The sequence below is a fragment of the Aedes albopictus genome, chromosome 3 (genome assembly GCF_035046485.1).
Source record: "Aedes albopictus strain Foshan chromosome 3, AalbF5, whole genome shotgun sequence".
NCBI classification, from domain to species: domain Eukaryota; kingdom Metazoa; phylum Arthropoda; class Insecta; order Diptera; family Culicidae; genus Aedes; species Aedes albopictus.
The window spans coordinates 9,261,397-9,287,398 of NC_085138.1; the positions used below are offsets into that span (position 1 = coordinate 9,261,397).

The 26,002-nt window shown below is 42.6% G+C and overlaps 3 protein-coding genes across 3 annotated transcripts; 2 read left to right on the forward strand and 1 right to left on the reverse strand.

The window, feature by feature from the left end:
* Positions 1-1,144: 1,144 nt before the first annotated feature.
* Positions 1,145-4,097, forward strand: LOC109425462 (protein Pixie). The gene is made up of 5 exons (XM_019700731.3): positions 1,145-1,300; positions 1,514-1,727; positions 1,856-3,186; positions 3,303-3,537; positions 3,613-4,097. The coding sequence occupies exons 2-5, from the start codon at positions 1,515-1,517 to the stop codon at positions 3,661-3,663; spliced, it is 1,830 nt and encodes a 609-aa protein (XP_019556276.1). The 5' UTR covers positions 1,145-1,300; position 1,514; the 3' UTR covers positions 3,664-4,097.
* Positions 4,098-7,990: 3,893 nt separating this feature from the next.
* LOC109417404 (uncharacterized) lies at positions 7,991-10,270 on the reverse strand. Its single transcript, XM_029858115.1, has 2 exons — positions 9,175-10,270; positions 7,991-8,898 (listed from the first exon to the last, which is right to left on the reverse strand). Exons 1-2 carry the CDS (start codon positions 10,268-10,270, stop codon positions 7,991-7,993), a joined length of 2,004 nt encoding a protein of 667 aa, XP_029713975.1.
* Positions 10,271-11,464: 1,194 nt separating this feature from the next.
* On the forward strand, positions 11,465-21,410 carry LOC134290478 (uncharacterized). The gene is made up of 2 exons (XM_062857629.1): positions 11,465-13,914; positions 14,075-21,410. Exon 2 carries the CDS (start codon positions 14,644-14,646, stop codon positions 20,035-20,037), a length of 5,394 nt encoding a protein of 1,797 aa, XP_062713613.1. The 5' UTR covers positions 11,465-13,914; positions 14,075-14,643; the 3' UTR covers positions 20,038-21,410.
* The last annotated feature ends 4,592 nt before the right edge of the window (positions 21,411-26,002 follow it).

Here is a 26,002-nt window from a genome sequence, read left to right on the forward strand (position 1 = left end):
TTTAATGGCATACTACTTGGATGCTGTAGCTTTCATTTGATGCTGAGAGAACTCAAATCGATTGCACATGGCTGATTCATTTATTATGAAGCATTTTGTCAAAGACCTCTTAAAAAGTTAAGTTGTATTACTCCAAAGTACTCCCCGAAAGATATCTCGGTTACAAAATGTCCAATCGGAATGAAATTCAAAAGCGTTCTTCTAGGGTGCAGTAGCTTTCGTTTCGGGCCTTAAGAACCCGAATCGGTTGATAGACGGCTGAGAAATTTATGGTGATACACTTTGTCAAAAATATCTAAAATAATTAAGTTGTACTACTCCCTAGCACTCTTTGAAAGATATCTCGGTAACCGAACGTCCAATCAAAATAAAATTCAATAGCGTTCTACTAGGATGTAGTAGCTTTCATTTGCTTCCAAGAGAACTCAAATCGGTCAACAGATGGCTGAGAACCATGAGTGACATTTTTTTGTAACATACATACACACACACACATACACACACACACACATACACACACACGCACATACAGACATTTGCTCAATTCGTCGAGCTGAGTTGATTGGTATATGTGACTCGGCCCTGCGGGCCTCGGATCGAAAGTCGGTTTTCCAAGCGGTATTTATACCCTTCTTATGGGTGTAAGAAGGGTAAAAATGTCGCTATTGGGTTTTTAAATTAAGAAAAATTCAATGATTTTCTATTTTTAAACGAAAGAGCACCTTTTTCTGAGCCGCTATGATTTTTTTCAGATTTTTAGAACTTAATTTTGGTATCTAAAATCAATTTCAAAGAGATTTTTTGAAATCACCTTTTGACAGCTGGGCAACTGCTTGACAGCTCCGCTCAGTACAAAATGCGACGAGGGGTGATTCGACAAATCGCTCCCATACAAATTTCAAATTGATTTTTAAATAGGTTCCCGGGCACCAAAATAGATGAAAATTTGGATTTCGGCTCAGTTTTGCATGCAGATTCAGAATATGGAATTATCTCAACACCACTAAAGAAGCCAATTGGGTTCTGAACTGAAAACATAGTACGACGGATTCACTCGGTTTTCGATCAGTGTAATTTCATCAATATTTTGGTCGATTGGGCCAATGATTTACTTTCTTGCTGCGCATGTATGCGTGAAACAAAATGTGCATCCCTCGTGCACGCGTGCGAGTGCACGCTGGCTGCAGCCGAAACGTCAACTGAGTTGTCATTGTATTTTGCTTTGATCTTTTTCGTCGCGAAAATCTCGTCTGACACGCACGAACTTTCGATTCTGTCCGAAATCCGTGAATTTCGACAGGTAAGTTGGTGAAATTAATAGATTTGTGATGTTTATTACGTAGTTTGATAATAGTATTGCGAGGATTTGATGAAATTCACTTGAAAATTCAATCAGAAGAGTGGTAAACAATCGATCGTAGGGGAGCCCTCCGAAGTGAGGTTATAACGTTTTGCCCAGCTGGCTGGTACAGTGAAGTGAAATTTATTTTGCGTTCTCCTTTCTCTTCCGCAGAATGTCGCGAAACCGAGCAGCTGAGGAGACTGACAAGCAAACGCGTATCGCCATCGTCAGCTCCGACAAGTGTAAACCGAAACGATGCCGTCAGGAGTGCAAGAAGTCCTGTCCGGTGGTCCGGATGGGCAAGTTGTGTATCGAGGTGGCGATGGACTCGAAAATTGCGTCCCTCTCGGAGGAGCTTTGCATTGGGTGCGGTATTTGTGTGAAGGTAAGGATGACCTTCAAAGAGTTTCTTTACAGTATTTTACTCAAATTCATGCTATTTATTCATAAGACTTTCCCAAAGATGTTGTATTTCCAATCAATTTTAAGCTAATGCTTTGTTTATGATTTCAGAAATGCCCCTTCGAAGCAATCACCATCATCAACATCCCGAGTAACTTGGACAAGCACACGACCCACCGTTACTCGAAGAACTCGTTCAAGCTGCATCGCTTGCCGATTCCTCGCCCGGGAGAAGTGCTGGGGTTGGTCGGTCAGAACGGTATCGGCAAATCTACCGCGCTGAAGATCTTGGCCGGCAAGTTGAAGCCCAATCTGGGACGTTACTCCGACCCTCCGGATTGGAGCGAGATCCTGGCTCACTTCCGTGGCAACGAATTGCAGAACTATTTTACCAAGATTCTTGAGGACAGTCTACGAGCGTTGATCAAGCCCCAGTACGTGGACCAGATCCCAAAGGCCGTCAAGGGCACAGTGGCAGCTTTGTTGGACAAAAAGGACGAACGGAACAATCAGAAGGAAATTTGCGCTATGTTGGATCTGACCAACATTCGGGATCGCGAGATTCAGGCATTGTCCGGTGGAGAACTGCAGCGTTTTGCCTGCGCCATGGTTTGCATCCAGGATGGCGACATTTTCATGTTCGATGAGCCGTCCTCGTACTTGGATGTGAAGCAACGTTTGAACTGTGCGTTGACCATTCGGTCGCTGATCCACCCGGACAAGTTCATCATCGTGGTAGAGCACGATCTGTCGGTTCTGGACTATCTGTCCGATTTCATCTGCTGTCTGTACGGAGTTCCAGGATGTTACGGTGTAGTTACTATGCCTTTCTCCGTTCGCGAAGGCATCAACATTTTCCTAGACGGTTACGTTCACACTGAAAACATGCGTTTCCGAACGGAATCGCTGACCTTCAAGGTCTCGGAATCGGCCTCGGAAGAGGAAATCAAACGAACTTGCCACTACGTTTACCCATCGATGAAGAAGAAGCTCGGAGGCTTCACTCTTACCGTCAACGATGGCCAGTTCAGCGATTCAGAAATCATCGTCCTCCTGGGTGAGAACGGAACCGGCAAGACCACCTTCATTCGAATGCTCGCTGGTAATCTGGAACCGGATGAGGAGTCCGAAAAGCTACCTTGTTTGAACATTTCCTATAAGCCGCAGAAGATCTCACCCAAGAGCCAGGGAACGGTTCGTTGGTTGCTGCACGAGAAAATCCGGGACGCCTACGTCCATCCGCAGTTCATCGCCGACGTCATGAAACCAATGAAGATCGAGGAAATCATGGACCAGGAGGTGCAGAACTTGTCTGGAGGTGAATTGCAACGTGTGGCTCTGGTTCTGTGCTTGGGTAAACCTGCCGACGTGTATCTGATCGATGAACCTTCGGCCTACCTGGACTCCGAGCAACGTCTTATCGCCGCTAAGGTGATCAAGAGGTAAGTGTTCTATAGCACAAGGAGAGATCCCTGGGCTGGTTGCGCCCTCATTGTCTTAACACATTGGGAAAAACTGACTAAATGTTGAAACCCCTCTCTCATTTCTCTCCACACAGATATATCCTCCACGCCAAGAAGACCGGCTTCGTGGTGGAGCACGATTTCATCATGGCAACCTATCTGGCCGACCGGGTCATCGTGTTCGAGGGTAAACCGTCCGTGGACACCACCGCGCACACGCCCCAGTCGCTGCTGAACGGAATGAACCGCTTCCTGGAACTGCTGGAGATCACATTCCGACGGGACCCGAACAACTTCCGGCCCCGCATCAACAAGACGAACTCGGTTAAGGTATGTACGGTTGGGTGGAATGGTTTCGTTGTTGGGATCGTAATTAAAATTGTAACTTCTGTCGAAATTTCACAGGACACGGAACAGAAGCGCGCCGGCCAATACTTCTTCTACGAAGAGTCCTAAATCGGTCGCGAGCGCCCACAGCAACCCATCATCTGGTATTAGTCTGAATCAGAAGAACCTGTCTCGTTTTACACCGTGGAAGAAAAATTGTATTCATTTTTTAACAATCCTACAATCAGCAATCGTGCTTGTATTCTTTTTTTGATGGAATAAACAGAGAGGAGAAAATGTTGCCTCTGTATCGACACGTTGGAAGGATGGACTGAATTTGGTACGTGGTGGTAAAACATCGGGCCCTTTTTACCACGGAATGACAAGAAACATTCGGTTCAATTAACGGGAAACATGTTCTTAATATTACGCATCAAGTGAGTCATGCTCTTGAAAAAAAAGTTAGGGAAAATAGTGTTTTACTAATGATAAAAAGTGGAGTTCATTATAATTATTGTTTATGCTTCTTATTATTTGTACAATAAATTAAGTAAAAACACAAACCTATACGTTGAACTTTCTTCACGTGCTTAGATGGCCTTGGCGTATGCGAGTTTCAGAAGGCATCTAAAACTGCCTCTTGGGTAGCATTAAGAACAAACGGAATTTATGATTGCTATAAAAATAGAACCAGAACTGGAACACTGCTAGAAATGTTATTCGCAGCCGCTGAATGCCAGAACAAACGCTGTCTGAGCCGCACCTCCTAGGCGAATAGACGCTCAGGACGTTCCTCCTCAATCTAGCTGAAGTCAGAAGGACAACAGTTTCCAGGCCGCACTACCAGCTAATCACGCAACTCTTAACTAGCGGTCTTGGTCGTCGATTGACCCGTGGAAGCAGGAGGTAGGAACTTGTGAGGACCAGAGCTATGTTGGACGCTCCCCCTATCGACTTGCCGTTTTGCAGCCCAACGCTCTACCGTTTCCTCTAAATCAGCACAATCCGGACTTTCGGGAGATTGATTAATTTAACTTTATAGAGACTTTCAGTCCTTGGCTGGACTTTCGGGAGAACCCACACTGCCGTTCTACGTCTTATGTCCCATTAGACTGAAGAACCCGATTATTCCCGAAGAACTTTGTTGAAGATGACACGTTTCTATTTCTATCTATGCACTCTGGATCCCGAGATAGCGGAGTTTGAAGCTTTACTTGACAACTAGCGCCACCTAGCAGCGAAATCACCAACTAATTGTTGAGTCACCAAATTGTTCTTGACCTACTGAACAACTTTGCCGAAGACAGCATTGTCCCAAATAAAGTAGATCTTGAGATATCGCATGTGATAACTTATGAGTGTTACTACTGGCGAGTGTTCAGTTCATAGCAATCACTTTTACATAGCGCATCTATCCAGCGCACTTTGCCCGACGAACGGTTTAGGAGAAATATCGATTTTCGCGTGTCAAAAATTCCGATTTTCAACTGCACGAACAATAGTGCTGAGCTGGGGAGCCAGAAAGTGAAATTAGAAGTGATTTAAGAAAAAGGTGTGTCGCACTCGTGGTAGCAAATAGTAATGTGCAGGCTGCATTTTTGCACAAAGTGGAGAAATTATTGCAAATCTTCGAAAGGAATACTTCACGAAGTGCATGGAAATCAATAATCTATCAGGGAGTAGCAATCACAGAGTATTTTGTGCAGGTAAGACAGCATAATTCAAAGTTTTTTTTTCTTGATCCTGCGTTGCCGGCAATTACTGGATACGGGAAGAGAGACATAGGGAACGGGTGGCTGCCATACCAGCTGCCATTTTGCCACTCCAGCAACTATGAACCAACCTTAAGAAGCTGTTATTCTACTAGCTCTGTTACTTGTGAGTAGTAAAATAGAGGGATGCTCATCTTGCCTCGGGGTGCCATCTTGCACCGTCCTATCCTTAATCATTGGCAAATCTGGAACTGGGCGGCGCTAGTGTGCATACAATACAAACTGCATGCAAAAGTATAAACGTATATGTGTGTATCTCAATAACGTGATAATTTAAGTAGGTGGTGTCTTCGACAGAGTTGTTGCCTGGGCCACGGGCTATCCAGTGACGAACCCAATACAGTCTAGACTCTTACTACACGGATGCCGTCTACACGGTCATCTATTGCACGGATTCCTGTTACACGGCAATCCGTGTTGTTATTGTAGGAATCCTAGAGCTTATGGGATTTCGCCTAATTGGCTTCTTTAGCGGTGTTGAGATAATTCCATATTCAGAATCTGCATGCAAAACTGAGCCGAAATCCAAATTTTCATGAATTTTGGTGCCCCGGAACCTATTTAAAAATCAATTTGAAGTTTGTATGGGAGCGATTTGACGAATTACCCCTCGTCGCATTTTGTACTGGGCGGAGCTGTCAAGCAGTTGGCCAGCTGTCAAAAGGTGATTTCGAAAAATCTTTTCGAAAGCGATTTTAGGTACCAAAATGAAGTTCTAAAAATCTGAAAAAAATCATGGTGGTTCAGAAAAAAGTACTCTTTCGTATAAAATCAATAAATTAATACATTTTTCTTAATTTAAAAACCCAATTGGGGGTGTGAGCGAATATCTCAGGCATAACCTAACTAACAATCGCATATACCAGGAACCGGCATATTATCGAACTTGAATGAACCTAAAATCTTCTCTCACAGAGTTTCAGTTTATGGTTTAACCTTTCAGAAAAGCCTTGGTTCAAAATATTCTATCGGTGAAAAATGAAATAAATCATATTTGAAGATTTTCTATCGAATTGTAGTACATTAGAGCATTTTTTTTGATGATCAATTTAGCTTTGACCAAATCTTTAGTGTATGATGGCCATAAAATTTGTGAGAAACATCTTACAATAGTATACTTTATTATTTACTTGCTACTTTTGAACTCGAATTCATCCCGGTCATCAATGCCTTATGGAGAATTAATATCCACTCACCGAGAAAATTTTCTACTCAATGACTGAGTTGGCCTTACTCAGAAATCCAAAAATCCTTTGTTTTCTTACTCAGTTTCGGCTAAAAGTGGGACAACCCATTGGCAATGGGTTGTCCCACTTTTAACGAAAACTGAGTAAGAAAACAAAAGATTTTTGGATTTCTGAGTAAGGCCAACTCAGCCACTGAGTAGAATTTTTTCTCTGTGCTGTACCGGTTATGGGTCAGACACCTTTTATCATCCGTTAAACCCTACCCAACTACAAATAATTCAATACCGTTTTCGAAACCAAATATAATCCCTATATCTTCTTCCCTTGTATTATGTTCATATTTCGTTTTGCGGTAGCCGTGTGAAGTGACCAGCCCATGAAAGTCTGCCGTGTATTAAGCTCATCAATTGTGTTAGTGAATTGCAGTTGAACAACATTACACGACTCAAGATGTGGTAGTCCTTGAATAATTATCTAGTCTCTGTGAAAGATCACTAGTTCAGATCATGTAAAGAATATGACAAGATAAGTTTAAATAAAAATAATACTGGAGTTCGATTTGAATAGGTCGTATGTGCTTTTGTCGATTAAAAATTCGATCAGTTGGATTCGCTTATTATAGCGAAAACCGTTGAAATTGAGCAAAGTTGATACATACAGCAGAATCCTCACAAAACAGGCTTTCTGTTCCATCATTAAAAGTTTGACAAATATCTGCCATATTGCTACAATGACTAAAATAAACTGATCGAATTTTATATCGACAAAAGCACATACGACCTATTCAAATCGAGCTCCAGAATAGTTTTTCATGCAATCATAATAATTTTCAATAAAAAGGGACTTAACAGTTTGAAAATCCCATACCGAACATACTTGAATAATGACAATTTTGCAATTCAAAAAATATTTAATAAAATAATCACATTGCAGTTTTAGCATATGTTTGCAATGCATTATATTCAAACTCATCGTAATTTAGTAAATATTCGTGGATATATTTAAGCTTTCTTGATGTCTACACCATTTTTGAATAAAATTGATAAAATAATACTTACTGTTAAACTGTAAATATGCATGTTAGTTCAGTGTGGTTGTATGTATTCTGCAGGCCAGAATATGTGAAATATATGCTTTTGTAGCTTTAGAGGGTCAAAAATGCCTTCGAAACGTATATTCGAAACTTGAAAGTTATCTAAATCGGTTATCACATAACGGTTGTTATCGAGCACCTTCTTCACCACATATGGTCCCCGAAACTTCGGCTTTAGCTTGTTTCTTTCACCTGCTGTATTCATCCTCCGTAACATTACCAGATCTCCTTCCTTATACTGGGTATTTCTCTTACAATGGCTATCGTGTACGCGTTTGTTATATAGATGCTGTTTACGCATATTCTGAATCGCCTCTTCCCTCAAACCATCGAGATCCCTACTGCTGTGGTCGTCCTGATCTTGTAAATATTGGGTTAGGTCATACTCGATGCGTCTCCTTTGATTAACCCCAAACAAAAGAGTTGAGGCCGTCTTGCCAGTGGACCGATTCACCGTGTTGTTCAACAAAAATTCCGCATTGCACATCATAACCCAAATATTCCAGACGCGTTTTGAAGAACTGGCACTTCCCGAATTGTAGCACCAAATGATTGTCTGCTAGTGTCTCGAGCACTTCTTCCAAGGTCTGGAAATGCTCACTTAATGTGTCTGATGCAATAAGCATGTCGTCAATAAAGACTATAACCCTTTCCTCTTTGATGAACGGCTCCAATACCTTCGAAATGTACTTCACAAAAATCGCAGGGGAATTAGCATAACCAAAAGGCAAACGGTTGAATTCATACTGTCCGCTATCAGTCACAAACGACGTGTACTTTCTCGATTGTTCGGTTAAACTCACATGATAGAACCCGTTTTTCAGGTCCAATGAAGTAAAGTACCTTTTCCCCTGAAGCTTCGCTACTTGATCCTCAATAACCGGCATAGGGAAATGGTTCCGTTCCACGATTTTATTCAAAGGCTTATAGTTCACACACATTCGAAAAGTATTGTTCCTTTTCCTTGTCAGAACCACCCGGGACGTATAAGGAGAATCACTTTCACGAATTATGCCTTGCTGTAACAAATCAGAGATAATCTTGTCCAGTTCCTTCCTCTCAAACACACTAAGACGCTGTGGAGAAGCAGAATAGATCTTGTCCTCTTTCAACCGAATTTCCGCATCAAACGACACCAAAGGCTTATCGGGTCTTGCACGTTTCAAATAACTCCGCTCCACTAGACTTTCCAATTGAACACGGCAAGACAACGTTTCTTTATCATCCCCCACGTCTAAGTCTATACCCAACGCAGAACTCTCGACCGACATACACTTCTCGTCAATGTTACCCAGCATGAACCACTCATATTCTGTCGAACGAACCATTTTGTCTGGTATGAGGTGCAACCGTGTAATGCGATTATCTATCAAAAAGCTTCGTCCCAAAATAACATCAACTTGCATGGTATCATTACATACAACCAGAAAGCGCACTTGGAACTTTCTACCCGTCACAAACAGCGGTGCGTCAAATTGGCCTAAGATTTTTACTTTTGAGCCGTTTACCCCCACAACCTCCTCATTGTTTACATTAAGTAGCAAACCCATGGGTAGCAAGTTCAATTTAATTAAATTTGTATAGCTACCTGTGTCGAACAAGGCCATCGCTCTGAAACGTTCGCCCGCTGCCTCGATTTCAATTTCCTGCTGAGAAGCCTGGTTCACCGTGATGTGGTCGTCAGGTCCGACTGCTTCGAATAAGGCATTGGTAGCCGATCGCTTCCCTCCGTCGAACTTGTTGATGACAACTGGTTGCTGTGTTGGCTGCTGCGAAGCTGTAGAACGATCCATACAAACGTCGGCTGCGTGACCCACACGAAGACATTTCTTGCATCTTTCTTTGCGCTGCGGCTTTGGACAGTCCAACGAGCGATGCCCAGGCTCACGACAGTTGTAACAAACCACACCTGTAGCCGGCGATGGAGCCGCCCGAGGGCCCGCCGAAGTTACCGCCGCATTTACTTTCGGTTGTCGGAAGGCGTTAGATGGAAGCATCTCCATGTTCGAGGCAATCCACTTTATGTGCCGCAGTAGCTCTAGCGTAGAGGTATACTGATTCGTCAGCAAGCTGCAGTACACTTTATCGTAGCGCAATCCTTTGATTATGTATTTGATGGTGGCTGACACACTGAAATCGCCCTTCTGTGCGATTGCATCCACACGGTACACATACGCTTCATAGGATTCTCCTTTCTCAATTTTTACTGCTTCCAGCTCACGATGAATATCAGCCTCGTCATACGTTTCCGGAAAAGCAACAATAATGCGATCCTTGAACTGCCGCCAATTGAAAATCCACTCCTCATGTCGTCTGTACCAATTTGCTGCCGCACCGGCCAGTCGTGTTGATGCGTACAACAGACACATTTGTTCCGACCAACCATATATCGCCCGGAAGTGGTCGATCCGCCGCAGCCACTTACCAACGCCGTCTCCTTCTGCATATTCCGGAATAAGTCGTCCCACGTCATACGGATGCAAGTTCACAATTTGCATTTCGTTTCGAGAAGTCCCACCGCTCACCGTCTGCGTCGGGAGCTGGCTACCGCTATCCGTTTCGTCGTTCTCTTTTTCCTGCACGTTTTCCGTCGGCTCGTTCTCGGCGTCGAAAAATGGCGGATCGGTTTGCTTTTCGGCCATTTCTTCCTTCGTCTTCGCTGCCATTCGTCTCGTCAATGGCATCGTCGCGAAAATCGTCGAATACCGAAAAACTCGAATTCACTGTTCCGGAGAGCACTTTCGGGACACCGGGATCCCACTTCTGAAGTTGAGGGCTCTTTTTCCGGTGACAAAAATAAAAAAAACGTCGACTGTTTTCAGGTGACAACTTTTATTACCACACCGTGGCGCCACTTAACTCGAACTAAACTTTCTGCTCTCGTTTTGGAGGGAAGTACAATAACCAAGGGGTTTTACAATTGTATAGAACATGTTTCGTTAAAATTCAAGGGGCTATTCAATGTTGTTTCACTAACGCTTACAATTCTATTCTTAAAAAGTGGTTTGGAGTGCCCGCCTGGCATACACGCACCAATGTGTGAACCTTCTGCCAAGCCAACCATATCCCATCAACACTCCAACATTCGCATGAATTTGAGTAGAGGCAGAGGTATTGCTAATTTAGAGAAAACGGTAGTACGAAAAGCTACCGCAGCTGTCAGATTACTGATTTTCACTGGGGTATTATCGATCTACCCTAGCGGTACCTAGGGTAGCCTTGGATACGACGCCGATGATCATTATTTGTTGTTTTCAATGCAATTAACTTTGCAAATTGCAATTATACTTTGATTTGGCCTACAGAGTGTAACATCCATTAAAAGTTGCTGTGGAGGCATTCTTTAGTGGTAAATAAAGAAGACGACTGAGGACGTTTGTGGTCAAACATAAACTGAATCTTTATTTCGTTTTCCTTTACATTGTGCGTAACTCTCTAATCGCATGAGAACCCTCTCAGAGGGTTCGCCGATTTTACCGAACACAACAACTCCTTCCTGCTTAAGTTGATTTTTACAAAAATCTATAGATACCGATCAACTAAAGTATTTCAGAAAATTCATAGCAAAAATATCCGTTTAAGGACAAGGTATTTGGAGTACATTGCTCAAAATTTCTAGAGCACCGTTTTTTAGAACCGTTGAACGGATTTGGATTAAAATGCATCACACTGTTGACAACCACTGAACAATTAGCGTGATGCATTTTCATCCAAATCCGTTCAGCGGTTCTAAAAAACGGTGCTCTAGAAATTTTGAGCTATGTACTCCAAATACCTTGTCCTTAAGTGAAAATCGAAATTTCAATCTTTAATCGAAAATCGTTAATTCGAACCTAACTGAAAGTATCATATTAAAATACAACATAAAATTAGCCAAAAACTATTATTCACATCCTGTCACTATGAATAAAAAATAAATTTAAAAAATCACTGCGCATCATTGATATTTTTTTTTAATGCACTAAAGTTTGCAGGCGTTTATCGCAAAAAAAAATGTACGCAAAGAACACAATTTCACTGGCACAGTTAACCATCTTTCACTACAAAAAATCACGCCAAAAGCTATAAAATGCTGGGGTCGTGATAAAAATAAAGCGGAGAAAAAGATTTAAAAAATCCACTAGGGTAGAAGCTTCAGTTTTGGCCAGCCCGGAGTTTTGGCCATAGTGCGGTATTCAGCCTGTTACGATCTAAATCGGCATAAATTTATTTTTTACTTAGTAGATTCTAATATAATATGATGATTACAGCTGTGAAAACCATACATTTTGATTAAAAAATGGAAGAAAAAAAATATGTTTTCTTAAAAAATTAGCTCCCATATATCTATTTTGGCCAGGGTGCTTCTAATTTGGCCACTCCCATAAGAAAAACACGCGATTGGCCAAAATAGAAACCAAAGCTGAGAATATGGCCAAAACTGCGGCAATGCTTCTATTTTGGCCAGCGCCACTTTTAATACGAAAATCATGTATTAACTTGATTTCTGCATTTTTCTAATGAAATATAGATTGAAACCTTTCATTTAACACATTGGTAGTTTTCATTGGATTATTGGTTATTTTTATAAAAATGATTTCCCTTAGACTGGCCAAAACCGGTGCCCGCACCCTACCTCGCACTTTAAACTCAGTTACTATCGAAAAGGGAAAAAATTCGCGCCATTACAACAGAACAAAACAAAACGGTGAGAAGCAGGCAAAAGAAAAATGCATTTACACAAAAAGAATCACTAGCGATTCAAAATGGCCTGTTCTTAAATGTGTTCTACTTGATTATCTTAGCAAATCAAAGTGAAAATTGTATATTTTAGCAGCGTAAATACAAATGTGTCAGGGCAAAATAAACTGTCGATTTGAATCAACCTCCTGACCGCCTAAAAATATTGTAAAAACACACACACAAAAGGATGCCACCGTGCAAAGTACGTTATACCGTACACCTTATGACAAAAATTAGCAAACACCATAATACAAAAAATTACAGGAAAAATATGGGCACAAAATTGAAAAAAAAAACACTACGCAAACTAGCACTCATTTCTTAAATGAAAAAGTTTCACTAAACATAGGCTATTGTGTTTGAAAAATATGCCACAGCACAATGGTTTGGAAAAAAAAACTCAAACACAAATTCTCGCCACACAAAGTAAAACAAAAGCACAAAATTGTTCTTCACACTAGTTGCACAAAATAAAGCACGCTATCCAAACGAATAAAAAATAAAAACTTGGTGGCCAAGCCACATTTTGATGGCAAAACTTTATCCTCGTACGCCACTGTAACATCCATTAAAAGTTGCTGTGGAGGCATTCTTTAGTGGTAAATAAAGAAGACGACTGAGGACGTTTGTGGTCAAACATAAACTGAATCTTTATTTCGTTTTCCTTTACATTGTGCGTAACTCTCTAATCGCATGAGAACCCTCTCAGAGGGTTCGCCGATTTTACCGAACACAACACAGAGTACTCGTCGTCCCTCCACAGCGCGTCGTCGGTCTTAGTATTAGTGTGGAATTAAAAGTGATTTTTTCAGCGGGAATCCGAACCGAGTGTGTTTTGGGAGGCAAAGTGGAAGTGCCGCTTTTTTTTTCTCGTTCGGGGTGCCCGCGTCGTCGTCGTCGATTTGACTGTGCGCAGTGTCGTAATCGGAGCGGTTGAGTGTTATTTCGGAGACGAAGCCAGTTAGTGGAAGATGCTGCAGGCGTTGGACACTTGGATGGATATTTATCGGTGAGCTCGTTCCAATTTATTTTTATTTTAATAGTTAATGCAGATGTATAAATTTGACCATTATGACATAAAATTTTGCTATTTTTTTGTGTATTTAATTAGCAAATATTGGAAAGTTCGTGACGTCATGTTTCGGCGCTAGTTCCCAGAGCACTTTTTGTTGATAATAAATATTTTTATTTCATTTTTTGCACTCACATAATAATTTGAATGGTTCGTCATCTTCGGTGTCGATATTTGTAATATTTCAGCTAAAATGAATAAATGTTTTAATTCAAATAAAGTGTCGCCAACAGTACCACCAGGTAAGCATTTTTGCTCGGGTATCGTTGGCGTCCCGACGTCGCACGTGGTTGCCATGCCAACGGGGTGCAACCCATCGCAGCGATCGCAGCAAGCGGCGATTCAAATTTATATATGTGAAAATTTTCCACCTGCGAGCACGCGTGCAACTGAACGCTCTGAATTGAAAAATCAAACAATTAATGTAAATCTAGACCTAAATTAGTGAATAAATCTTAAATTATAGTTAAAACTAGTGTGTTATTTTTTAATTAAACATAAGTGACTTTGGCGAAATAAACAGGAGAAAAGCAGGTGAGTGTGACCGAGGCCCCCGTATAGTGGCCTTTCGGGACTGCCAGCTGAATTTTATATTGGCCCTTCTTCCCCGGCAGGTGAGTGTGACCGAGGCCCCCGTATAGTGGCCTTTCGGGACTGCCAGCTGAATTTTATATTGGCCCTTCTTCCCCGGCAGGTGAGTGTGACCGAGGCCCCCGTATAGTGGCCTTTCGGGACTGCCAGCTGAATTTTATATTGGTCCTTCGAATACCAGGCGACAGTTTATATGGAGCAACAGTTGCGCCGCTCTGAAAGAGAAAACAAAGGTACAGTACCAAAGCGTTTCGAACATTTTCTAATAGGACTTCCGCGACCGTCGACCATGCTTCGCACACCTGTTAGTCAACAGCAGCAGGCGAAATCGAATCAGCAAAATGTCCCAGCTCCGACTCCGAATGACACGGAGAACAACTTTGTTCCTGGTTCCCGTGTATCGATCGATGCTGCCCTATCTGGTAGGCGTTCGAACAAAAGCCGATCTTCCCGTATCAGCGAAACCGACAGCCAACTGAAGGCCCTGTTGTTGGAGGAGCAGATCGAGGAGGATGAACTGAAGGCTTCAATCTGTTGGGCAGAGGTGGACAAAACACAACGGAAACGAAATAACCGAAGAAAGGGAACCGGACTCGGAATGAAACACTTCGTGTGAATTAAACTAGAAAATACTTTAATGCACGTCTGAACGGGTTTAACGTAGGGGACTGAATGAAATGCCATTCATTGATGCGCGCGTGGCGCGCTCGCTCGGCTCTGCTGTGGAGAGTTTTCGCAGGGTTGATCTCGCCTTCAATCTCGCCGAATGCCACACTGAGAGGAAACAGTATTGCATACTCCAACACAATCGAACGAGACAAAATCCTGGCTGAAAAACGATTAGCTGCGCCTCAGATTGAACAAGACCTGGTGCTGAAGACGGAAGAGAGGAAGGCTGAGTTTCTCAGGCGAAAACGTGAGCGTGAACTCAAGAAGGAAGAACTGAAGGCTGGTTCAAGTTACGGCTCGAGCATCTGCAGTAGCAGGGGTAGCAACTCGAGTGCGTACACCAGTGTATCCCAACGTGTCACCCAATGGGTCACCGAGACCACAAATGTGGAACCAACAAACCCGAACGATCTACGCCATGTAAACCTGGAACCATCAAATCACGTGGTTCGACAACCCCGTCGCGAGCCTGTGGAGAACGATTTGCGTGTGCCCGAGCCAGGAGTGAATGCGATCCTGCTCGAAGCGTTCAAGGCACTGCAAGGCAGAAACGTGAAGGATTTGCCACCATTTTCTGGCGACATCATGGAGTGGACGATTTTCGAGAACGAGTTCAACGCGTCCACTGAGGAGTTTCAACTGACCGATCGTGATAACTTGAGACGGTTAAACAAGGCGTTACAAGGTAAGGCACGAAAAACCGTGGAATCATTGTTGTCTTCCCCGGACAACGTTACTCAGATTATGAGGATGCTGAAATCGAATTTCGGGCGCACGGAATGGGTCGTGGCCAATCGATTGGAAGCGCTGAGGAACCTCGATGTCGTGAAAGAAGGTAACATCGAATCGTTTAGGGCCTTCTACAATGCTGTTGTCGGTACTATGGTCGCGATGCAGAACGCCAAGGCGAGTAATTATCTGCTCAATCCCGAACTCATTTCACACCTGGCTGAAAAATTACCTGTCTTCAGTAAGCAAATGTGGGTTCGACACAAGGCAGCACTAATGAAGCAAGATATCGTCGTGGATTTCGCCATTTTCGCTCGCTGGTTGGAGGATGAGATGGACAACCAGCTGGCAAGCCTGAATCCTGCGTTCGGGACGAAGAAACTGATCAACTCAGCGAAGCCGAAACCCGTCGTATTCCATGTCGATGATCGTGACGAAGAGGCAGCAAAGAAATGTCCGCTATGCTCGGTGGGATCGCATTTTAGTCTGGACAAGTGCGGTCAGTTTCGAGGACTCTCTGTTGCCCAACGTCGAACCACCGCTAAGTCGTGTAAAGTGTGCTACATTTGCCTGAAATCGGATTATGCTAGACGAAACTGTAAGTCTACGAAGAAGTGTTCGGTTTGTGGAAAGAATCATCACGAACTGGTCCACAACGATGAGCCACCACGTGAGTCACCTAGGAGCAACCAGTCTGCTATGCCGAATGTCTGCAACGTGAATGGCAGGAACGTCAACACACTGCTACGTGTAGGAAAGGTGAAGATCCTGGGTCCAAATGGCGCTGAGGAAGTTTTCGCTTTGTTTGACGAAGGTTCTTCTCTATCAATGATCGATGCAAACGTTGCTGCGATGATTGGGCTGCAGGGACCGGCATCTTCTGTGACTTATCGATGGACGAACGGTATTTCTCACAAGGAGGAACAATCGATGATGCTGTCCTTCGACATCTCTGGACCTTCAGCTCAAGCGAAATGGTTTAAGGCAAGTCACGTCCGCTCCGTTCAAAACCTCGATTTGCCACCCGTGAACTTCGACATCGAAAAGGTGAAGAGAATGTACCCGATGCTTGACGAGGATAAGCTGGTCGCAGTTCACGGCACTCGTCCTTGTATGCTTCTCGGCTCCAACAACGCTGGATTGATTGTGCCACTGAAAACAGTCCAATATTCGTTGCATGGCCTGCAGTTAACTCGTTGTCATCTAGGTTGGACCGTTCATGGTTTGATCGAACCAAGCGATGCAGGATCAGAGGACTGTCATGCGCTAATATGCACGGAAGATGACGACGTCGAGCTAACGAATCTGGTGAAGCAGGCGTATAAGGTAGAAGATTTCGGAATAACCGGACAGTCTCCGAAGATGTCTGATGAAGATCAACGCGCCGTTGACATCATGAACCGCACCGTCACTCGACGTGGAGAACGCTTCGAAGTAGGACAAATTTACAAGTATGGCAACTTTTCGTTTCCGGACAGCAAGCCTCAAGCGTTGCAGCGGCTACAGATGATCGAGAAGAAGATGGATTCTGATCCGGAGTTTGCTGAGAAGTATTGCAGCAAAATTCAAGATTATGTCGACAAGGGATATGCACGAAAGCTGGAGCCTCATGAAGTTGAAGAAACACCGAATACGTGGTACCTGCCGCATTTTAGCGTGGAAACGACCGGAAAATTCCGTCTAGTCATGGATGCTAAAGCGAAATCTCACGGTTTCTCTCTCAACGATTTGTTACTGAAAGGTCCTGATTTCGTACCCGCCCTGATCGCGATCCTAATGCGCGCTAGGAAGAAGAAGTTTGCGTTTGTGGCGGACATAAAGGAGATGTTCCACCAAATCCTTATCCGTAGAGAGGACCAGGACTCTCAACGCTTCTTTTTTCGTGGCATGGATCGCTCTGCTGACCCTAGCGTGTACATCATGATGGTCATGATTTTCGGAGCTGTGTCATCTCCTTCCATGGCTCAATTCATCAAGAATTTTAATGCAAAGGAATTGGAAGAAGAGTACCCTGGTGTAGAATGCGCTGTGGTGAATCAACATTACGTTGACGATTATTTTGATTGTGCCGACACTGAAGAAGAAGCAATTCGACTGGTGCAGCATGTGGTCAAGACGCACGAGCATGGTGGATTCCGGCTGGTCAAATTTGCATCGAACTCTGGAGCGCTCCTAGACTCCCTGGATCCTACGTTGGTTGCCGATCGAACAGGAAATGAAACACGTGTACTGGGTATCAGATGGGATCTACACTCCGATGAATTTGTCTTTTCGCTTGAATTTCCGAAGTTGGTCGAAGAGTTTCGAACCGGCGAAAGTGTGCCTACAAAACGACAACTGTTAAAGTTCATGATGGGCATTTTCGATCCTTTAGGCTTGCTTAGTCCCATCACTATACAACTAAAAATCATCTTCCAAGAACTGTGGCGGTTACAGTCCGACTGGGATGACGAGATTCCAGATGGATTGGTTCCAAGATGGAGAGAATGGTTGGATCAAACTGCGAAACTGAACGAAATCCGACTGCCGAGGTATTATTTTCCAGAGATTCCATCGTTCGCTAATGCTGAGCTGCATGCCTTTTGTGACGCTAGTGATAAGGCCTTCGCTTGCGTCGTTTATATAGTCCATCGTCATGAAGATAGGTCGCATGTCGCATTAGTCTACGCCAAGGCTAGGGTCGCTCCTCTGAAGAATTCGACAGTGCCACGTCTGGAGCTCCAAGGCTGTGTTCTTGCGAGTCAAATGATAAAAACGCTCCAAGAAGAAATGAAGATAGAGGTCACTAAGGTGTACTTCTGGACCGACTCCAAGATTTGCCTAAGTTGGTTGAAGACGAGTCAGAAGCTGACTGCATACATCGGGTCTCGTGTTATGAAGATCAAGGAGAATGGTCACAGCGTTGATTTGTGGCATTGGGTACCATCGCAGTTGAACATTGCTGATCTGGCAACAAAGTCAAGCAAATTCGGCAGTATGCAAGAATGGCTCAAGGGTCCGGATTTCCTGCCACATGTCAGCACCCGCTGGCCGATCGACGCGCCGGTAGAACTGTCGCCTGCTGAGTTTGTAAATTTCCACGCCGAGCTGATCGTCGATACTTCCGTTGATTCGTTGTGCTGCACTGTATCTGAAGATTGCTTAATGGACCTTCCCGAGATCGAGCGATTCTCCGACTTCAACCGCCTAATCAGGACGACAGCATATTACCTGAAGATGAGAAAAATATTAGTATTGCCGAAAACTGAGAAACCGAAACGTTTGAACATCACTGTTCACGATATGGAGGACGCGAGGAATGTATGGTACAGGAAGGTACAATCGGAGGTCTTCGGTGAAGAAATGCGAAGTCTGGTGCACACCGGTTTTGTGAAAAGCAGTAGCCGCTTGAAAAACTATTCACCGTTCATCTGTAATGGCATCATCCGTATGCGGGGACGTGTGCAAGAGAGTAGTAAACCGTTTGATGTCAACAACCCCGTCATTCTTCCCGATAACCATCCCTTTTCGAATCTCCTGATTCGCATGTTCCATATCGCCAACGGTCACCAGGGTCTTGAAACGGTCGTCAACAACATTAAACAGCGTCATCGAATTCTCAAGATCCGTTCACAGGTGAAAAAATACACGGTGTCGTGCATCAAGTGCCGAGAGCTCCGGGCAAAACCAACCGTTCCACAAATGGGTAATCTCCCCCCAGAACGAACGACTCCGTTCGTATTTCCGTTTTCGAATACCGGAATAGATTATTTTGGCCCGTTGTCAGTTAAAGTTGGTCGCCGTGTCGAAAAGAGGTGGGTGGTGCTCTTCACCTGCATGACTTCCAGGGCTGTTCATCTTGAAGTTGTGCCATCTTTGGACACGAATGCCTGCATAATGGCCATCCGATGTTTTATGTCCATTAGAGGATTGCCGCAACGTATCATCACAGACAATGGTACAAATTTTACTGGCGCAGACCAAGAGTTGAGAAGGCTTGTAAAAACACTAGATCATCCACAGATCGAAGATTCGTTGTCTGTCAGAGGCATAGAATGGAAGTTTATTCCCCCTGGTGCTCCACACTTTGGCGGTTGTTGGGAGCGATTAGTTCGCTCCGTGAAAGGTGCTCTCCGTGCGATGTTGCGAGAAAGACACCCGACAGATTTGGTACTGCGCACTGCTCTGTGCGAAGCAATGAACATCGTTAATAACAGGCCGCTAACTCACGTTCCAAACGATCCTCAAGATGCTGAACCATTAACACCAAACATGTTACTGCTTGGGCGAAACAACACTGTTCAGTTTGACCACGACTTCGATGAAAGAGATCTCGATTGTCGTGCAGCGTACAAGCATGCTCAAATCTACGCAGATCGCTTCTGGCGCAAATGGATTGTGTCGTATCGTCCAGAGTTACTGAAAAGCTGCAAGTGGCCTGATAACCGAAACTATTATGAGTACCACGTTGGAGATTTGGTTATGTTAGTTGATGAAACCCTACATCGAGGAAACTGGCCAAAAGGAATAATCGAAAAAACGTATAAGGGTCCAGATGGTAAGGTCAGAACCGTTTCGATCAAGACTTCAAGATCAACGTATACGAGGCCCGTCAGCAAGATCGTGCTACTACAACCCATCAGCTTTTCTTCGGGCTCGGAGAATGTCGCCAACAGTACCACCAGGTAAGCATTTTTGCTCGGGTATCGTTGGCGTCCCGACGTCGCACGTGGTTGCCATGCCAACGGGGTGCAACCCATCGCAGCGATCGCAGCAAGCGGCGATTCAAATTTATATATGTGAAAATTTTCCACCTGCGAGCACGCGTGCAACTGAACGCTCTGAATTGAAAAATCAAACAATTAATGTAAATCTAGACCTAAATTAGTGAATAAATCTTAAATTATAGTTAAAACTAGTGTGTTATTTTTTAATTAAACATAAGTGACTTTGGCGAAATAAACAGGAGAAAAGCAGGTGAGTGTGACCGAGGCCCCCGTATAGTGGCCTTTCGGGACTGCCAGCTGAATTTTATATTGGCCCTTCTTCCCCGGCAGGTGAGTGTGACCGAGGCCCCCGTATAGTGGCCTTTCGGGACTGCCAGCTGAATTTTATATAAAGGTTGCATGAATCACATCACTTACCAAAGTGAATCCAGATCATGTGACTCTCCTTCCCCACTAACAAATACTACTTCCTGTGACAGTCGTGGAGAAGATGAGGTGATCTCGGTCTCTAGTAGCAACGTACGTCACACTACCATTCCTCTCCTTCCTCGATGACCGTAAGGACGTGGCCGGCGCCGTTATTGACCTAATAAAGTTTGGAATTCTCGAACTGTGCACACTGAGAGCGGTAGCTACTCCCAAGCTCCGTTTGTTGGTTCCTTGTGCAATTTCGATTGTTCCGGTCAATCACGGAGTAGCAACTACGAAATGTACGGTCATCTATGCTCATGCTCAAGCTCATGCTCAATTATACTTCGATTTGGCCTACATTTTCGATGATAGGATGATTTTGATGGCTGCGGTAGGACATTAACAGCTGCGGTAGAACTCGACGGCTATCGCAGAGTGGAAATTTTTCTAAAAATTCGCAATATATCTGTCTGATGTGGATACATATGATTGCAATCATTACTTCCATTCCCTTCCCCACATTGACCGGCAACCAGACGTCGCAGGCGCCATTCTCGCCCAAAAATAGAAGATCACCAACGCTCACACACTGAAGATGACTGCTAGTCCCCGGCAGATCTCATTGGTTCCTTATGTGAGTGGTGATACTGGAGTAGCATCCACGGTTGGCCAATGAAGCTCAAGCTCTTAAAAAGTGGTTTAAGCGCAGTTTCGAGTTCGAAAGGAATCGCTCAAGAAACTTCTTGTGTGATTTCTGGCAGAAACTTTCTTCGGTGACTGCCATTTGAACTGTCATTTCTTCGCTACTGCGTACTGCGATCGAAGTAAAACCAGTTTCTTGAGCGATTCAGGCAAGGAATTTCCCATGCATCAAGATAGGCTGAGAAATTCCTTCTGATCTGCAAACAACGCTTTAAGCACTGTTTGCAGTTCAGAAGGAATTTCTCAGCCTATCTTGATGCAAGGGAAATTCCTTGCCTGAATCGCTCAAGAAACCCGTTTTTCTTCGATCGCAGTACGCAGTAGCGAAGAAATGACAGTTCAAATGGCAGTCACCGAAGAAAGTTTCTGCCAGGAATCACTCAAGAAGTTTCTTGAGCGATTCCTTTCGAACTCGAAACTGCGCTTTAGAGTGAAAATATATTAGTACCACAACAACTGCGCAGAAATCTCGCCTAATGTCCCAAAAAGAATAAGATTCCTTTAAACTTTTACGATTAATTCTGGGGGACTTTGTTTGGTATTATTCTGATCTTATCTAGTCTAGCCTATATACATACCATACCATACCATACCATACCATACCATACCATACCATACCATACCATACCATACCATACCATAGCAGTTCTTTTTTTCCAATCCAAAATATAGATCAGGATATAATTAGACAAAAAGATGTCAAATTGACTTTCTGGAAATTTCGGCTTTCAGTCTAACAAATTGCGTTGATTAATCTATTATCATCGCTGACGTTACTGTTTACTGTAACAACAAATGGACAAAATATGCGACACCCAGTGGCCCAATGGAGTTTTTTTGTTGGAGTGGGAATCGAACTCACACTCCATTGCTTACAATATGTCTAAACGATTGGCACCGCTAACCGTAGCTATTACGATGTTATATAAGGAATATTGTTTATTTGATCCTTAATATGGAAATCGCGCAGGTTGATTTATATGTTACTAAGAATAAATAGAAATTATTGAGGTAAAAATACGGTAGACTACCTTGGGCTGGTCATAACACACAAATACCGGTTGTTCGCACATAGACCAAAGAGAAAACCCGTAACATGTTAGTTAGTAAGTATTAGTGATGTACCGAATATTCGGCTAGCCGAATATTCGGGCCGAATATCAGCTTATTTTCGATTTTGCCGAATATTCGTTTAGCCGAATATTAAATGTATTATTCGGCCGAATATACCGAATAGGCCGAATAATGACTAAACATAGCAACAACACACTAAATCAAGAATTTAGTAAATTGTGAAGTGGATTTTCGAAGCATTTTATTTGCAAAAAGTTACTTTTTCTGTGATGTTAAAACTTTTCTGAAGATGCTGGCTTTCAAATTCTACTTTCTTGAAAACAAAGATGCCCTTTACAATAACTTCACGAGATTTTTAACAAGAAAATCGGCCGAATAATCGGTCAGATATTATTCGGCCGAATATACGGCCGAATATTCGTTTCGCCGAATAATAAAATTCGAATTATTCGGTATTGTACTATTCGGTACATCACTAGTAAGTATAGTATTATTAGATTATTGACATAAATTTCATGGTTAAAAGACACTAAAGACCTGGTCTAAGCCAAATTAACCCTAAAAGGGATACCTTCATGGCCTCAGTTTCGTCACCTCGCTGAGTGTGTTCCATCAAAGACGAGCTCTGAAAGGCGCCTGGGGTCCAATGGACCCCAGGTATCCCTTTTAGGGTTAATCATCACCACAATAATGCTTTGAAATACTGCAAAATAGTGGAAAATCTTCAAACATGATTTATTTCATTTTTCGCCGAAAGAATATTTTGAATCATGACTTTTCTGAAAGGTTAGACCATAAACTTAAACCCTGTGAAATAAGATTTTAGGTTCATTCAAGTTCGATAATAAGTCCGTTCCTGGTATGCGTGAATCACTCATTTTACAGGCACCATTATGACGAATTAATTCCGCATAATGTTGAATAACATTTGAATTATTTTCACGTACAGGTCGGACTCGATTATCCGGAGACTCGATTATCCGGGATTCGATTATCCGGAATTTTAGACTCGATTATCGGGAGTATTTTTTATTGAGATTTTTTTAATATTTTAATGCAGAAATTCGAATACGTTTAATATTATAATACTATGCTGCCCCGAATTTGGAAGGCCTCGATTGCGTTTTCCCCAGACATTGTCGGTTTTCTGATCCAATTGTGTTAGCTTTTTTTAAAAAAAGTTGGTTTTACAATCAATCCTATTATGTTGATATATTTTGGAATCATATACAATTTACGTAACGAACAAATATCCCGTTTTATTTGAAAAGGTCAAACAATTTAAAATTTCGTTTCAGCGAAAAAATGTTAAATTTGCAACTGTTTTCAAAATATAATTTACGGTATCCTTTGAAAACAGACGATAATCCAGGAATTTCCCGAACAATGCCTGTAGAGATTCCTTCGAATATTACTGCTGGGATTCCTCTAGAATTTCCAAGCAAAAAATCGCCAGATTAATTTATTTAAGAATTCCTGGTACAGACTTCCAGCAGTTGGAAGCATTCAAATAAGATGAATTCCTCTTGGTATCAATTGGTATTCCTCCAAGAATTCCGTATGGAATCCTTCAGTCCGCCTGGGATTTCTTCAGAATTACTGCTGAAGATTCATCCTTACCTTCATTTACCTACAATACCAGCAGGGTTTTCTCTATAAATTTCCTAAGAATTAGTCTTGCGATTCTTGGAAAGATTTCTCCAAGTTTTTTTTTTTTAAAGTTTCCTCCAGAATTTTCTGTTGGGGGAACATAAGAAGTCCTTTAGGGAGGAAGTCCCAAAAGTACTGCTGGAATTTCACCAAGGATTATTCCAGGTGCTACTTTTCCTTGAATTTCTGCAGAAACTTGTGCTTGGATTTCTTCAGAGATTATTCCACATATTCCTCAGGACATAGGCGCCAACTTGTGACGTAGTTGGGGGGGCGAAGCTCTCCAAAATTAGACAAAATTCAACTTTTTCCAGCTCATTGCACCAGTTTTCACGTAAATATGCCTAAACTAGGGGAACTGCGTCGAAATTTTCCGAATTCGATTGATTTTGAGAGGCCTCGCCCCCCCAACTACGTCACAAGTTGGCGCGTATGCCTCAGGATATTTTAGGGATTTCTCCAGGAACTCCCAGATACCCGAGCAGGAGAGAATAGGTGTACAATATTAAACTGAGGTATGCAAAACCTATAACAATAAATGGTGCGTGTTCTATAAGTCAATAATACCTCAAGCAGTCCTCAATATCAAACCAATAACTCGTTGAGGTATTTTTGTTGATGACTCAATACCTTGTCTTGGTATGATATCTAGTTCGTTCCTGCTCGGGTACCTTCAGGATGTTGTCCATGAATTTCTCTGGGAATTTTTCAAGATTTTTTTTACAGAAATCTTCTATCAATCACAGTAATTTCCGTAGTGAGTCAGGAACTTCTTTCAAACTTCTCTAAGCTCCAGTGATTTTTTCCAGGGGCAAATCAAGGAATTCCTTTAAAGATTTCTACAATGATTCCTTTAGCGAGATTGTGATCGTTTTTGAATTAAGCGTGTTTTTGCGGAATTGGCATCACCACTCTCAGTTCTACGTGTGTATCATAGACTTAGCGCAGAGCTCTCTCTGGGTTAGAATATTTGTAATATAACCCGGAAAGGCAACGAAAATGGATCCACTCGTTGATCTGAAATGGGAAATGTTATTTGTGATGTTTATTTTTCTTTGCCGCTCAATTATGATTTATGATTCAAGCTGTCTACACCTGTTCTTCTCAGTAGGTTCTACTGTCTCCTGTTTGTCAGGACACAATTGGGTTTTTCAATTTAAAAATTAGAATTTTTTTTTATTTATACGAAAGAGCACCATTTTCTGAGCCACTTACATTTTTTTTTCAGAGTGTTTAGAACTTTATTTTGGTACCTAAAATCATTTTTTAATCACCTTTTGACAGCTGGGCAACTGACAGATTCGCCCAGTACAAACTGCGACATGGGGTGATTCGACAAATCGCTCCCATGCAAACTTCAAATTGATTTTTAAATATTGTCGTCGCGGTTGAAACCCGAAGCGGATCTGGACCTCTATCCAGCGCACTTTGCCCGACGTACGTCTGACACGATTTTAAAGAAAAATTGACTTTCGCGTGTCAAAAATTCCGATTTTCAACTGCACGAACAATAGGCTCCCGGGCACCAGAATTCATGAAAATTTGAATTTTGGCCCTGTTTGACATGCAGATTCGGAATATCGAATTATCTCAACATCGTCTAAGAAGGAAATTTTATTATAAGCTCCGAGAAGATTGTGTTACAGTAGGCATATCATGCAAACAAAAATTAGAAGAAAAAATTGTTCCGCTATAAATAGCAAAAGTACATTTCTAATACTGCAGCTCCATTCATTCCATGTTTTTTCTCGTTCATCAAAACTGACAAAAATTAACATAAACCACACCTCTTCACCATTCCCCTTTAACTGTATTGTTTCCTTTGATAGAATCAGAACCTTTTTATGAACTTGTACCGACTTTTCGAACCCTCTAAGCAGAATACCCTCTCCGAACGAGTATAATCAGTTTCGTACCTTTTAATTCCGCCGTATTTCCCAATTAGGGCGGAATTAAAATGTACGAAACTGATTACACTCATTCTTTATATGAAGTTCAAAATTCACAAAAAAAACTATGCCGATTTTGTCAGCCTAAAATACAATCAAGGTCCCACCGTATACAATATTCTAAAGGAACGTCTATAACTT